At 37.9% G+C, this 17,131-nt stretch overlaps 1 protein-coding gene across 1 annotated transcript in view; it reads right to left on the bottom strand.

Moving 5' to 3' along the window:
* Window positions 1-3,687: 3,687 nt before the first annotated feature.
* The window catches only part of kctd16b (potassium channel tetramerization domain containing 16b), a 95,110-nt gene continuing 81,666 nt past the window's right edge, over window positions 3,688-17,131 (bottom strand). The window contains exon 2 of the mRNA XM_084940637.1: window positions 3,688-10,556. Within this exon, the coding sequence (XP_084796763.1) occupies window positions 10,093-10,556 (464 nt within the window). The 3' untranslated portion in view covers window positions 3,688-10,092. The remainder of the gene's footprint in view (window positions 10,557-17,131) is intronic.

Here is a 17,131-nt window from a genome sequence, read left to right on the forward strand (position 1 = left end):
TACGTTTGTCTTCCACCTGTCTCTACACCTGCTTCATGTGATAGCATGCCTTCTCTACCTGTAAAGTGCCTTTTCCTATCAGTAACAGCTAGTATTTAGTTATTTTGTTTCCTTATTTCCTCTTCTCCTTTCTGTCTTTATTCCTTCCCTCTATGCAGACATCCAGACTACTCATTTTTTCCATCCTCTAACCTCTCCCACTCTTTCCGCTCATTGCCTCGACCTCATCCTGCTCCCTTTCTCACCTTTCATCCTAATTCAATACCTTTCCCTCTCTCAACACTGTTTATCACCTCTCCCTTACACTTCTATTCACACCCCATCAACCCATTTCTTATTTTATCTGTCTCTTTATCGCAGACTTTGTCCAGCTCAAAGAGTCACATGCAGACCCCATTCCCTGATCTTGAGAAGATAGCTGATCCCACTGATGCTATTTTAGGACCTGTCATGCATATTCTCCACCCTCTTCCTTTCCATGGAGAACTGGCAGCCACAAAGAGAGACATGAAACATGCATTCTTCCCTCCCAGCCAGACATTTTCCTTCTGACTGTGACTTTGAAATCAGTATAATTAACTGTATTGTCCGGGGGATGAGCTAGTCTGGCAGAAATAGCAGATTTGTCTCCATATGCCTTTTGGAAATAGATGATTTAATTGTCTTGAAGTTTTGTCAGAGGACCTGAAGTAGGTAGAAGAGAAGTTTTTTGAGTTTTTTTAATGATTTTTTTTTTAACATTGCATATCTACATCCTTCACTGAGTACATAAAGGTCACCATAATTCTCATTTCCTATAACTGATTAGTCTCTGATCAAACCCCAGTCGGCACTCTAAGAACTAAATCATCACTATAATAGACATCGGCTGCATGAAAGTCCCCATAGTGCAATTGGTTACTTTATAAAGATTGGGAATATTACTGAGGACAGAGACCTTTACATGATGAAGCACACAAATTGCTTCTATATGATAACTGAAAACACCATCCAATTTTTCAGTTCCATTTCATTTATATGGTACCAAATCACAACAGCAGTTGCCTCACGATGCTTTATATTATAAGGTAAAGACCCTACAATAATGATAATAATGTAAAATATAAACATAGTTGTGCTAAAACACTGTGATAAAACATTGTTGTGCTAAACATTGTGTGCGTGTGTGTGTATGTGTGTTGTTACTCACCTGTCATGTGTACCTGGGTTATGGGTTTTTTGTTTTCTTCACAGCATTTTTGCTTGTCATAGTCATAAGAGCACAGGTGAGAGCATTAAATATGACTGTATTCTAGTTGAATCTGAAGAACTTTAGGTATGGTATGCAGTGAGCCCACTGTCCATCAAGAACCATTTGCTTTCACCAGTAATTTTTCTACTTTGACATATCAAAATGTCAGGTGTAAAAACAGCTCAATTAACAGGGCAGCTATGGTTCAGGTGGTAAAGCAAACCATCTACCAGTCGCAAAGTAATTGAATTTATCCCTGGTTCCTACAAACCATGTGTCGAAGTATCATAGTGAACCCTGACTTGCCATCGGAGTGTGTGTGTGTTAGCTAAAAGTGCTAAGGTATAAATATAACCATATCCGTGTGATTGGATGACTAGGACTTTGGGCGCTCAAACTGAGTAAAAATGTGCTACATAATTACCAGTCCATTCGTATTGGTGGTTAAGCTGATAATTTTTTTCTTGACAACACCAGGATAAGTAATGTAATTTATCAAAATCATAAAAAAATCATCCTTTTGGGCTATATATAAATCTTTTCTGCAGCTTTGGGACAAAAACAACTTTATATGCTAGTCAGTAAATATTGTTTAACAAATGGAGTGGAGTTAATTGAAATTTTCTCGGGACTATGGTACGATACTATATGTAGATTTGTGCTGTTTGGTGTCAAGTAGAAAAAAGAATGCAATGCACACAAGTAATGGATTTTTTTTTTCAATCCATTGTGGGTCTTTAGAAATAGTGCATATTAATATTAATTTTACTCTTTGCCATTTGCCTCCAAATTAAATTATAGAGTAACTCTAGAGAGAAGTAGTTCCACAAGTTATTTTAGTTATCACACTGTAGAAAAACAGTGTTACAGAACTCCAGACTGGGTTGTTATCAGCCTTTATTAATCCCATATACATGGCCAGAGGCATCTTTCTATATCTTGTACCGGAATCATTGAGCATCATTATCGTCTGTTGTAATCAGGGGTTAAAGTGGGCTGGAACATTTCAAAGACATTCTGGCACCTTCAGTTAATGACCAATTAAATCTGATAGGCAGGTTAATGCATATTACTGCGGAATGAGTAAATTTTTCATGTGCTGCAGTCTAGCCTTGCTTCAGTGACAGTATGGAGATTCTTGTTCGGTAATATGAAAATAACCCCATCCCACAGTCCACATACACCCTCATCACCCTTTTCTTCTCCTCCCTGTGAATGTTTCATGGTGCAGATATAAAAAAAGTTACTTTATGTAGAGAAAAGGAACAAGCATCAGTGGTGTCTGATTTTAAAATCAGATACTGGATCTATATGCGAAGTGTTGCTCAATTATGTCTTTGTGAGAAGTCCTGCAAAACGAACTAGACTATACAAATTTTCTGTTATTTAAAGGTTATATCAAGATGTTGTAATGTTAATATTAGCAGTATGAGTGCAGGTTAAATTGATTAGTTCACAGTACTTTGGTGAAGTTTATAGTAATATGTTATACTGGGCTGGTTGAGAGCAGCTGTGGTGTTCATGGTCAGTGTTAGTTTACATCAAGGGTAGCCAAAATCAGATTATATTAAAGGTGATGAGTGCAAATAAATTCACTCATTAAATTCTACCTTTTATACTAGTTTTAGTATGAAAGCCACAAAAGCTTGTGAAGCATCTGCTTATATCTTGTTGAATTCAGCTAGCTAAACCCACAAAGAACAGTGACTAGCAGCTTGGGTCAAATGATCACAGCCTGTACACAAAGTAAAGCCTACAGGAGCTCACAAAGCAAGATATTATGTGACTTTCTAATAAATTTTTCCCACATTGCACTAGTGCACCAGATTTTATGATACCCCAAGCTGCTAAATCCCACTTTAACTCCTGGTTATAATGAGTGATAAATGGAAAGCAAGACAAATTATATGAGTGACAATCTCAGGTGGTAAATACTACAGGAAGCTGGCAAATGGATCTTTGTTCTGATGCCTAAATCTCACTAAATAAACTTCTCTTTAGCTTAGAGTGACAAAAAGTGAAAAGGAAAAAACAAATGAAGCAGGAATAACAAATGTTGCATGCAAAATTCTCACCTTGAACTCGTGTGCCACTGTCAATAGTTCAACTATTACTAGGTAGAAAGAAAGCGTCACCTGCTAGGCCTCCTGGGCTGATAACATTCATAGCTCGTTTTCAGAGCTAGCATCCAAACGCCCTGCAAAAATGTACAGCAAATCGGGGTGATGCTAAAAAATACTTTTAGTGTGATGCCGCTGAAATGCACATAAGGAGCTGCTGGCCACTCAAGTGCTCATCCATGAAGCTTTAATATCAAATGAATACCGAAGATTTGAATATATCACTGCTGCTTTTAATAATGCCACAGAAGCTTACGAGAACCCAAACAAGTGAAATGTGCTGAAAACGTTGAACTCTGTAAGATTTTGAGAATAAATGAAACTCATAGAACACTGTACAGAATGTCTGGTTTATTGGTTGTACTCATACATTTTTAAAATTACTATATGCTTTGTATCTAAAGACTCTCAGATGAACTGTACTGTCTCTAAAGGCAGACATAAGTAACGCCTTGAATACAGAGCAACTCTCACCAGCAGTGATTGTTTGACAATTCAATCTGATGAACTCTGAAAAGAAAATCTATAATTTATATAATAAAGACTTTCGTAATGCCACGGTTACTAAAGCAGGATTTAACCTTTCAGGAGAATTTGTGGTGAAGTTTTAATCCATGAGCTATGTGCTCCTGATGAGAGTTGCTTTGTTTTGCCAGAGCTCAGTCAAACTGCAGTTTAGTTTTTATTTGATAATGTTATACACCGGTGGAGGAACAACAGACACTATCAACACAGTTGTGCTTATCTTTTTTTGTTTTTTCTTTTTTTTCTGTCAAATATCAGTTTTTAACATAATCTTTTTCACAAGAACAGACTAAGTCAAATCTGTTATAAGTTTTGTATACCAACATGCTCACAATGCTTCTGAACCATTTTTTCTTTTTTTATTTTCATTTGTTGTTTTTCTGTATGTGTGTGTGTGTGTGTGTGTGTGTGTCAGATCAACATACATCAAAACCGACGCCCCTTTTTGTTTCGTACAGTATCTGCCGGGTCTGCCATGTTGTATTAGAATATTATGATATTCTTTGCGATTAGCAGGCTTATAAAGGCAGGAGGAAAATAAAAAGAACTGCAGTCATGTACACAGGCTTCACTTCACACAGGCAAGAAAATCACAAACCGTAATAGGTGCAATCCAAAATAATCTCAGTCAACAAACATATAATCAATTCATTCTCCCATCCTTTACATACATCTGTCTGAAAACAAGATTGCAGTCATTCTTTATCAAAAAATTTACATTTCTAGTGAACTTAAAATCACCTCTTGTGCTTTGAAGATGAAAACTGACCAGACAAATCTACAAAAACAACAAATGCTTGAATAATGACAGACACCTTATTTGTGACTGTGATCTACGTGTAAGTTAATTAACTTTCTTTCATTTAAAATACTTTCTTGTGTGTGTTTCTGTATTACATTATATTTTTTTGTAAATTGTGCAACAACGTCTTTAGTCTACTCTAGAAGGCCACCAGGTGTCTTGGTATATGTCTCCCTCTTTGTCCGTTCAGCAACGTTTCGAATCACAGCTTATGAAAATCTGTGCTTGAAAATGCTCTTAGGTTTTCATGACAGTTGACCTTGTTGTTGAATCATCTCAAGTAAGAAAAAAAACAATGTTTTCAAACTGATGGGTAGAGTCAAGCAAACAGAATCCATAAAGTCAACTTATTTTTGCACTTCAGCATAGCTGAATATGGACAGCAAAACCCAATTTATTGCACATATTAAATATATTAAACATATTAAAAAATTACAAACAATATGCTAAAAACTAAAAGCTAGACCCTCACATTACACATAAACTATGTTTGCTCTTGTGTTTTAGTTCGATGATAATTGTACCAGCAATTAAAAACACACAATTTATGGGTTAAATGTGAATCAGTCTTAAGTATGCTACCTACTCTAAAAAATTTAAATCAGCCAGAGACAAAACTGTTTTTCTGTCTATATGTATGCATGTACGTTTGGTTCACACCAAGCAAACATATACAAAGATTTATACATAAATTCTCTCACCTATGTACGCTGTGAACTGGTTTTGTACTCAGCTAATCTTGGATCGCCTTGCATTGATTAGCCAGACTATGACAAGATGTCGTGATCTTCAGCTTTATCTTCTGGGTGTTTACGTCCACATGAAAAGAACAGTATCAGAAATTTAAGGTACGATCATAAACCTTCCCAGCTCACCCCATACAACTCAAATGCTACAATACCTGATTTAAATTTGACATTTTTCCACCTTTAAGGTCATCTCTTTAGTTCCAGTACTGGTTTTAGATCACTCCTTTGAATCTTCTATCTGACCACTTGCAATGTATCCTGCTGTGAGTTCATAATGTGCCAACATCAAATCAATGTCATTAATCAAACACACAGTGTTGACGTCTTAGGTATGCTCAGAACTATGCTCACCATTTTTTAACATTGATTGGGTTTTGTACTTTGTCCACCGGGGTTAGACGGCATTGAGTTTTAACAAGTTCCGCAGTGCCACCCAAACGATGACCTACAAGCCCAGCCAAATTTAAATAGGGGATGGTTTGAGAATGCCAAGGTTGTGCTAAGGAGTTGTGGGATCGTATGTTTGAATGTATAATTTTTAATCAGTGTCACCCTTTTTGTCAGGCTTTTAATGCAGTAGACATAGCGGCTTGATAGGTTTTATCCTAAAATTTACCCGAAAAGAAGCCACACTATCAACTCAAGTCCTCAAATTACAATTATTAGTAAGTGGTTCTTAAAGGTTGCCAGGTAAATCTGTCGCAACGATGATGTTGCACCTAAAATCTCCTTGTGGTTGCTTTGGTATCTCATATATTGCTGCAGTAGTGATGCCTTCTTTTCTGCAAACACTCACTAACTACTAGCCGAGTGCAAATGGGAAACAGAGAACGTACAAATAACCTTTAAGTTATGCCTCACTGCTGCAGCTAACATGTTTCAAAAGGCACAACTTTTAATTTGAAGGCAACCATCTCCATTTTTACTTTGTGTTGCACTTTTCACAGTTTCTTTCAGCACTCAGAGATTATTTGGCAGGCATTTGTAAACAAGTCAGCGTCCTCCATGCGTTCGTCTGCTAGCAACCAAAGCAATTGCAAGGACGTTTTCAGTGGCATATCATATACCTCTTTCCAACCAGTTTCACCTACCAACCTGGACTACCCACCAGTCTGGTATTACACATTTTTCCCTAATAACCTGCTTGCTAGGGTGTTATTAAACAGGCTGTAGGTCTGCATGACTTGGGCTTTAGCAACTAATTTCACAGCGACTGCCATCACCCTCCAACAACCATTTGCCAGTCCGAATTTTTACCACATATAGGCCCAGTAGTTACCAGATGGTCACTGCCCCAGGTCCCAGTCACACAGTCACACGTTTCTAGGCCGTGTGAGTGGGACCTGAGACTACCATGACCCAAGACGTACTGGAGCAGTTTCTTGTGATCTTCAGACTGTATATTCTTGGGGAAAAAATCCTCAGTTTTGCTTGGGACAAACGATAAGTCAAGAACATAAAATTCTTTGATGGAAAAATGTTTTTGTTGTTGTTGTGTGGGTTTAGAACTACTGTCCTGCTGCATTTTCCTGCATCTGCTAAAGGGGATTTATACACCGTTCTTCTGAAATGGAAAAATGGATGTAAACACCCTCAAAGTACTTTTATAGTCACTGTTTCATTTCAAATCAAGTTCAGAGCCAAAACAGCAAAAACATGTGACTATTCTAACACTCCATTGTATTCCGGTTGAAAATCAGCATCATAGTCGTCAGTGATTGTGACACAGATGAGTGTGCTAGAGAAGTCCATTTATGACACTGTTGTTTGGAAAAAAAAACAATATAAATATGAGATCTGTTATAGATATATCTTATATTTCCCTAATCCCTGATAGCCCAACGCTAAATGACAAAACAATAAAAACAATAATGGCTGTATTACATTAGTGTCAGTCTACTGCACATTAAGAACAGAGTAGCAGCAATGCCTCATGGATTTGCATGTTATATACAGAGAGCATAATACATTTTTCTGGTTAGGTATGATTTATGGTGTTTATTTACATATGATATGTAGCCTGGATTAACATATTTCAACTTCAACGAAAAAGATCAATGACTTCAAAATGAAAATGTAATATTCCAGTAATGTAGAAAAATAAATTATATTACTTGTATTGACATGAGGAGAATGATTGGTTTATATCTAGCACCTATTGCAACCACTTACTCTATACTATAATGAGCTTTAGCAGACATATGGTTATGACTATCCCTGGCACTCTTACTACCACTTAACTTCTCTCACAGGAAATACATTATATGGGCAGAATAAGTGCTCGACGGTGTATTAAATTAAAGGGCATTTGATAGAAAAATAAGCGTAATAAAACATTTTAAATCATCCTTCTTATTAACATATCAGGGATTGTTTTAAATTAACTGATCTTTTACAAGTATACATTATGCATATTTTACTCTTAGTTGTGTGTGCTTTTTTTTCTTGCTTTGCAAAAAGCTGTGATTGTTTATAGATCGCACTCCTCTGCACTTTTATAACCCTCAATGATAAATACAAGTTCAGCCAAGTTTGTGTAATATAATTATTTTCATTTTCACCTCTGTTTTAATATATATGTATATATATATATATATATTTTTTTTTTTTAATCAAAAGGTCAATCTGAAATTTCAACAATATAAAGAAACTCATTTAGATGTATAGCTTCCTAATGCTAACATCTTTTATCACAGCTACCCAACTATTCAGAAAAACTGTGATTTTATTGAATGCCTTGAACAACACATGTACCAATTTATCAGCTACTTCCTCATGAAGGAAAATACCTTCATGACAAAAATAGAATAATTCTGTCTCATAATCAGAAGCCTTCTCATCGATGTGAATCCCACCACTTTTAATACATATCTACAAAAACAGTGATATATAGTTATCAACTCTTCTTTTACATTTGCAGTTAGTATTGTAATAATAATGAACTAACCTGGCAATGAAAAAGTAAACGGCAGCTTTAAATGACCAATAACAATATGAAATCTAAAAACAAATGCCTTATAATTGCACCATCAGGGAACGTTTCTGTGCTTTTGCCATTGCTGTCCATTATTAATTTTGCACCCTGAAATAATTGGTATATGACTCTGGCAGTAACTTTTTATTCAGCAAGGACTTTGAAGGAATAACAATAATCTTCCACGAGATATTAACTCATGTTTTTAAATTGTGTTGCTTTAATATAGCAGTTGACTGTCTACACTGCAATACATCCCGCAGACCCTGACAGAGCCAAGTAGTAGGTAAATGAATACATGAATAATGACTAATTTTGACTGAATAGAAGAGCAGCTCGTCTTTGTCAGTAACCGAAGAGCTTCATTAGTAATTGTAAACAAGAGTCACATCTATCAGCTCTATCAACAGACTCTATTATCAATAACTATTGATTAGCTTGTCAACAGTCAGTGTAGAAGGCATCTGTCTGTGTTCACTGGGTAAGCAAATACAGCAGGCCCCTTTCATCCTTTCCATATTTATTGTGCCATATTAAGCATAGTTTAAATGACACCGTGCTTGATTGCTCTGTGTGTCAGTATGTGAATAAAAGTTTGACTGCTTTGTTCATTTTGGAATGTAATTATGCTGCAGTGAATATGATTTTCAGTACATGGGAAAAAATGTGTATGTGTGTGCTATATTTTTATTGACCTTCACTGAACCTCTGGTACCTTTACTCTTCTGCTTCCCCTTCACACAGTAATGTGGGTATTGCTCTACATCTAACCAACATTGTGAAGATCTATGCAAAAGTTACTTGCCGATAAAACTGTGCCTACACCAGCTCGTAAGTCTCCAGAAGTTGTTTAAAAGTAATTAACCCAGCTTTTCATGTCATCCTGTCATTAGACATTTTTGCGTGCATTTATAGTGAGAGCACTGTTGGAACAGTATGAAGTGTTTTTGGGTCCCAATGTGGACTTATGTGTGACCTCTAGGCCACCCGGGTGCAAACAGACACAAAACACGCACACTCACATAAACACACACATCTAAGGATCTTGGAAAGAAAACCTTTCACCTCTCATCCAAGAAGCTTCTTCAGTTTGACACTTCTCGCTTTTCTTTCAACCTCCTTAGATTACCATGACCTGGATGACTGAGAACCTTCACAGACATAAACACATACAATCACATACTAGACCAGTGCTTATCTGCTTTGACTAAAACCGTGGCTCTTGCGATGGTTTTTCAGTGAATGATGACCGATTACAGCATGTGCAGTCCAGCAGCCATCAATAGCCCCAAGTGTAGCCATCAGCAAGCCTTCTGGTGGTTGATCATTTCATGGACATTGTCTTTATCCACTTGTATTGGTCCTCTGGGATAAATTATTCAAAGTTCTGAAGGCATTCAGTAAGTTACAGCACACCTACAGTACATACAGTAGGCCTAATCTACATAAACACACATACAAAGCCTACTACCATACATACGTCAATAATAGAACAGTCTCTTTTTTCTTTATCATTCCTTCTAGCTTCTGTTTAGACTCTCAGCGCACTGGCATAAAAGTAAGGTTTCTTTCAGAAACTTGATTTAAACAAGTTTAGTGTTCTCTCCCATTTGTTGCAAAATTTATGATCAAAAAACACTTGAACTGATTCTTGGCCTCATGTGTTTGCTCCTTCAGCTGTGTTTCCTGCCTCAGAGACGATATTTTCTCAGCAGGTCAGCCTGCCACATGTACTTCCTCTCGGGGAACCTCTCTGGGATCTTAATCTTGCGGAAGTCTTGAATGCACTTTTCCAACTCCTCCTCAACTGTGAGCTTCTCTTTTGTGGGCCTTTTCTTGCAGCTGCTGGTGTCACGGGAGCTGGCTGTAAGAGTGCGCAGCAAGTCACTCTTGCGTCGTTGTTCAGACTGCTGGACCATGGTGACAGGGCCCTTTTTCAGCGGCCTGTCCAGGGTTTGGACATTGGCACGGGGATGCGACTGGCGACTTACTGGGCCACAGATGACTGTTCCCTGGGGAGAGCTGGCCTCTGACTGGCTCTCAGAGCTAGAGGTGGAGAGCTCATTAAAGGAGGTGCCGCTCTCGCCCTCGCCGTCACCTTTGTGGTTCTTGCAGCAGCAGTCACATGGAGGGGACGACCAACGTGATGGACCACCTGGAGAGAGAGGGAAGCAGAGCGGGAGCTAATATTAGATGCTACTTTTTCCACCTTTTCTTTTCTTTTAAGACCAATCATTGTGAAGAGAAAAATGAGACAGTGGCACAAAGAGTGGCACAAATTACAGAGACAGGAGAAGAAAGGAAAAGTAACAAGCGCTACAGACAGACAAAGACGAAAAGTCAGCTAATGCCAAATGGCAATCACATTAGGACAAAGTGACATGACATCGGGGACAGCTGGCTGGCCTCCAGTCATAGAAGTGAGTTGGCTGACTATGTGACAAGCTTGTATTGTTCAGAGAACTACCCTCATAGATTCACACTGTCATATGAAACAAGTGGAGGAGCTAAAGCCTTTTGAAAACAGACAATGAAGGTCCAGATTTACACGTTGTAGCCTACATGTATTCATACTAAAACAGTAGGAAGAAGAGCCAGGACAATAAACAATCTTCTACACTGCAAATATGTGTGTAACCGAGGAAGAAAAAAAACAATGTGAGCAATGGTCAGTTTTAAGACAAACAAATAGCAGATTGCACAAGTTTGATTCCCCTGAAATGTGTAGTCTTATTTGCCATCATACTGTATTAATCTCTTTAACAATGAAACCAAGGGACAATGCACAGTTGTGGTTAGTTTAAACAGTGAAAACCACAATTAAACCAAATTTATTTAGCACATTGGAATCAATGTGAGCCAATCTACATCAATAAAGTGCAACTTGTATGTAGACACATTGTATTCTGGTTATATTCCTATATAAAAAGGAGATTTTACAACACCAGTTTAGCTCAGCGGGTTAGCAGGTGCCCATCTGCTGTGTGGCCAGAGACCAGCAGCCTGGGTTTGAGTCTGACCTGTGGCCCTTTACTGCATGTCTTCTTTACTGTCACTATCCAATAGTGAGCAAAAAATAATATTAACCTCCTAAGACCCAAACTCTTCCATGGCATGCGTTTTTAATTTCTCTTTGATATTTGGGCTGATTGGAACCTGATGAATGTAAAAACAAAGTTATACCAGATTTTTTTTTTCCTAATTTTTGTTTCTAAGAAAAATGAGAGCCGCATATGAGGATATTCATTTAAAATTTCAATAGAACAGTTGCAGTATAATTTTCTCGTAAGTGGATATCAGGCCCTTGTAGAGCAGTGATTTAGTATTTTGGTCTAAATAACCCAAAATGTAATGTCCCTATATGTGGACACTAGGTCCTAGGAGGTTAAAAAAAAATAGGCTCTAAGAATCTATAAAGAAAATTCTACTTTAAGTCAAAGTTTTGGCCTGACTCTGAATGCAAGCAGTGATTTTGAAGGTGAATTTCTGTGTATATAGATGGCAGCAGACAACAGATTTTTGGTGATTTATGATACTTATTTGTTCCATCATCTCCAGCGGACTGCATGTAATGGCACACAGCAGACAGTTATCAGACTGACACCATTTTATTGACATTTTATAATTGTCTTGATGCACATAGACACTTTGAAGCCAGGAACTGACAATGAGTGCTCTCAGACCTGGTCCTTATCTTTGAAGTAACCATGTCAACCCTGACTGACAACCAACAAGCCATGTCTCATTGTCAATCATGGCAACAAAATTGGAAGTTTATTGTACTCGGTCATAATAATTTTTGTTGGGGTTTGGTCTACATCCACTTTTTTCCCTGGTGTGACTGTAGCATGAAAGACCCCATATTTAGTATTTCCTCTTTCGCCTTTTTGTGCATTTGAAAGCTCCACAAAGTTACAGGTCCAAAACGTGTAACTTCTCATTTTCTGTCATTGTTTCTGTTGTACAAAGACAAATCTTCATGCACTTCATGAACTAAAATCCAAGTTGACTTTTATAATAATTATTTGTTGGAAAACTGTTAGTTAGCGATGCTAGCCACTTTGCATATGGCTAACATTACCTTTAGCTTTGATGGATTCCTGTGAAGAATGCTGCAAAGCTAAGGAGCTATCAGAAACTGTAGAAACTTTAAGATAATTTAACAATGAATATTGACTGGATGTGGGTTATTGTATTTTCCTGCTTTGTTTTGATTTACTCAAATTTAAGCTGATGTTGTTTGAAACACGTATTAAGAAAATTGTGGAGTTTATTAGTGTTAATGGGGTTAAGCAAGCGGTCTCACATAATTGATCGACTCCAGAATGGAAGCAGTTGCTCAATCTAACCTCTGCGAGAGCGTACAATAACCTGAAACAGTCAGGAACCAGAGCAGTGCCACACCTCTCCCTGCAGGAAGCAGCCATTTATTTTTCATGCTAACCTCCTGAATAATTGAACGGGTATCTGTTGCTGATGGACTTCTCTCTGTTTAGCGAAGCGAGAGATCAAAACCCCCGAGGCTAACACACACATGCCCCCACCTCCCTTTCTGATTTTGAGCCCCACCCCTCACCTCCCCTCAGCTCCACATACAAGCTCTGACAGGACCCAGCTTTCCACGCATCTTCTGCTCATCACATGCAATAATACCATTGTTTCTTTTCATGCTGCTGAGCATTTCACTTCAAACAAGATTGTAGAAGACTATAAATAACTCTGCTTAAAATAAATGCCCCCCTGCTTTTAATTCCCTTTATACTCAGCAGCATAGTTGGCTCGTTTCTAGACAGCAGAATGGAAAACGATTGATCCATCCAAGATTTGTTCCTTCTATTGTTCCTCATAAATAGTCACAACTCATCATAACTACATTTTTGTGAGTATAGTTAGAATAGAAATTTATAGTAGAAGTTATATTTTGCTGTGTATGTTGTAAACAGCTTTGACACTGAATCCAAAGCGCACACCCAAATACACTGCTGCCTGCTGTATATTAAACAAAATTCACCTTTCAAAGTCCTTGACAGAAATGGAACACAACACTCTACCAGCAGTGAATCTCTTTAATTACCACTGGCATTTAGAGATTTAAACTTCCATGCACACATTCACAGAAAAGATAGAACATGTGATATTTCATTTCAACTTGCAGTTTTACAGGTATAAACACAATTAGAATGAGATCAGAAGAAATAAAAAAGATGCACTCCTGGCTGCAACGTAGAGGATTTAACCCCATGATAGCCATCTCGTCCCAGCTTTTTTACTGGACACATGAGTTAATTTATGTCACTCTGAGTGAAAGGCTCCCCCCAATCAATGAGATGCAGGCTTGTAATTGGTGACATGAAAAATGGCCTTATACCCTGGAGAATTGTCAAATCTGCTAGTAGCCAATCTGCCTGTCCACATAAATTTAACACAATGGGTACCACTGTTACAACAAATCAGTAAAACAGCGTGTCGTGTGTGTGTTTGTGTGTGTCCCTGTGGCTTTGCGTCTGTGCATTTGATATATGACATTCTGTTTAATCTTTGGCATTTGGTAATTATATCCAGGTCTATTTAGCTTTTTATCCTGTAAGTCTTGACATTGACATGCTGCTTTAATTCACAGGTATTGTGAGTAGCTATTAGCCTCGCGAACATTAAAGACTACAAGGAGGAATCTGATTTATCACTTTGACTAGCTGCATTTCCTGTCAAAGCTTTTACTTCAGAGAGAAATTGGTTGGCCAAAAAATCTAATTGAAGACACTGCTTATAAGAACTTACAAGAACAATCCAAACCCTGGTCATCGAAATTAAGGAAATAAATTCACGGTATGTCTCTTATCGTCACGTGAGCACTGTAATTACATGTAATTACATTACTTTCTCCTTTTTTGCACTTGCTCCTAGCCATTGATTTGTATTACATATGTAAACTACATCTTTGCATCACACTATAAAAACTTGCCAGTGTAACTGATCCAAGCCCATTGTCACAACCCTGTGAGGTCAGACTTCATTCATATAGAACTGGGTTAATATTTCTGTTAATTCTCTGTTAATACCACCATCATTTATGTTTTTTTTTCCAATGAGTATTGCACTGATTTCCATGTTTTGTCTGATCTGCAAATAAGAGCAATCTCATTTACCTTAAGTGTGATATCTCAGATGCCCTCAGTCCAATTTTGCATCACCATAGATGCATTTTGACAGTGTGTTTTACAGCTTCAAAATTTACACTGATGGAAGCATTATAATTAAAGGTCAAGGTTTTAGTGTTTGAAAGGCTAGAGCTGCTACACAAACTGATTTTAATTATACTGGGTAGGAGTGATTCATCTTGTTGCTGAGTGTCCCAAAGGATGCTTGCATCCATCACTCAGGTTAAAATTTGTAATTAAAAGTTTGCTTGTTCTTTTTTGCCTGAGGTTGTCTGAACCGTACGAGCTGAGCTAAATATCCTTGCATCATCTACCTAATGAGCAATGACCATGTAGAGTGAGTCTTTAAGCCAATGGTGTGACCTATTGTAATGTGATGACACCTGTGCTGTATAACGGGTGACCTTGCATGAGTTGTATTCAACTCTAACCTAATTTCATCGTACAAAAAGGCCAGGTACGATTATTGTCACCTTAGATGAGTTAAGTTAGTGAGACGTTCTCTCCATGGTTACATGAAACTCTTCTAAAATAGCCTCGCTGTCAAAACCTAACCAGAGATTCATGTATTCCCACCTATCCCAGCTGTTACAGGACAGACCAGTCTATTTCAGGGTCAGCTGACCCAACATTCATATCTTTAGATTGTGAGAGGAAACTAGACAAAAGTTGTCAAGTCCACACAGAAAGGCCAGCTGGTGGATTTGTGCTATAGACCTGGAGGTGACAGTGCTACCCACATGCCACCAAAAGAGAGAAGAACAGAAAACATCTTCCATTCAGTTTTTTTTTCAATCCACATGAAAATAAAAGCAGAAAATTCTACTTTTAACTTTGTTGAGGAAATAATAAAATAGGTTAGGCCTATAAATTAGACTCACTAACAGGACAGAAAGAAAACTACTGACTTTATTTGTACCAAAATAATACAAATTATCATGTGCATTTTCAACACTTCTCTCACCGTAAAATATTTGAAGTGGTGTCAGAGTCGTGGTGCTGGGCACATCTTAAGGCTGATTTATAAAATCCACTCTTTACACTCAATTAATTCATGTAGCTGTGGTTTTCACAGAAGATAGACACAGAAATAGAATATGCAGTACAATGTGTAGTATTAGAGTCCAGCTGCACAGTTAGATCAAAAAACAAAAAAAATTAAATTAAATTAAAAACAGGTCAGAGAGGTAGCCATGTTACCCAGTATAAACTCATATCCTGGGTTGAGTTCGTGAATTAGAAGTGCCTCGAGAAAAGGGCCTTGATCGCCAAACAGCTCCAGTGACAGACAGTAAAACTGTTGTGTTATTGAGCCTCTTCTGATTGTGTTAAACTAATAAATCGAAAGCAGAGAAATTTCTGTTATTTCCTCAAAGGTACCTTGGGTTAAAAAGAAATTTGTTTTCAGTAACGCTGACTCAGATATAAGTCACAAAATATTATCTTTAAACCATGCACTCCTTCAGTCAGTTGAAGCATGTGTAATCCATGAGACAAGTAAATATGTATGTAAATGCTATCTATATTATCCTGTGCAGTATACGTATGGCATTGTGTGAACTAATGTAAGCCTCATACATACATTGCTTCAGGGCTGAGTGCATGATGGTGTGTGCTTCTGTTAGTGCAGATAGAATTCCGTACTTTGTGTGTTAATGCTAATAAGTAACATGCAATATATGATATACTGACTGTGTGTGTGTGTGTGTGTGTGTGTGTGTGTGTGTGTGTGTGTGTGTGTGTGTGTGTGTTTGAGGGAGAGAGGTATACATCAACAGTTCGCATGCCCGCCTTTGGTCATCCCTCAGTGTGTAAGCGATATTGGCCTTGGAACTAATATCTGTACACTGTTGGGCAGAAAAGGGGATTCTGGTGTCAGGGCGGGCTCCCATTCAAGTCATCAGAGGTGTCAGGCTGTCAGCTATGCCTCTGGCCAGAGTCACTCAGAACACACACTGCTTCGGGTGTGTGTCTGTAGGAGACGTATTCTATGTGAAGCAGATGATTTATGTGATCTCGTGTTGTTTCTTTTCCGGGCAGGTGGGCAGGAGGTCGGACCAAAGTCTAATGACTGTCACATGGTATTACATGCACACACAAACACACAGTGCTTCCTGACAGGTGCCTGATGTATTAATCTCAGCAGGGCCCTCCACAACTTGTGTTAGCTCTGGCCAGTAAAAAGACTGAGCTTGTCACAGCACACACAGCACATATAAAATGAAATTAATGTTCTTATTACTAATCCATACATTATCTATAATTTATTTCCAACAGCTATTATTTAAAAAGGCTTGCTCATTTTCTTTATCAAGCAGAATTACAACATGTTTTCTAATGTGGTTTTGTTGAAGGGTCCAGTAATTATGTTTTAACAGTTAGGGTGGTCATGCAAGCATGCAGTACTGTGCAAGATGACCTCATACTGCTTCAATAATGTTGAAATCTGGGGCTTTGTAGAGAAAAGTCCATGACTGATAGTATTCCAATGTGTGTTTTTCTACCCAGGTATGCTTTAACTGCAAAGGCAGTCTGTTCAGGATCATTGTCATGCTGAGAAGTGAAGCTGGTG

The sequence above is a fragment of the Perissodus microlepis genome, chromosome 10 (assembly GCF_051167445.1).
Source record: "Perissodus microlepis isolate ML-2025 ecotype Zambia chromosome 10, ASM5116744v1, whole genome shotgun sequence".
Classification (NCBI taxonomy): domain Eukaryota; kingdom Metazoa; phylum Chordata; class Actinopteri; order Cichliformes; family Cichlidae; genus Perissodus; species Perissodus microlepis.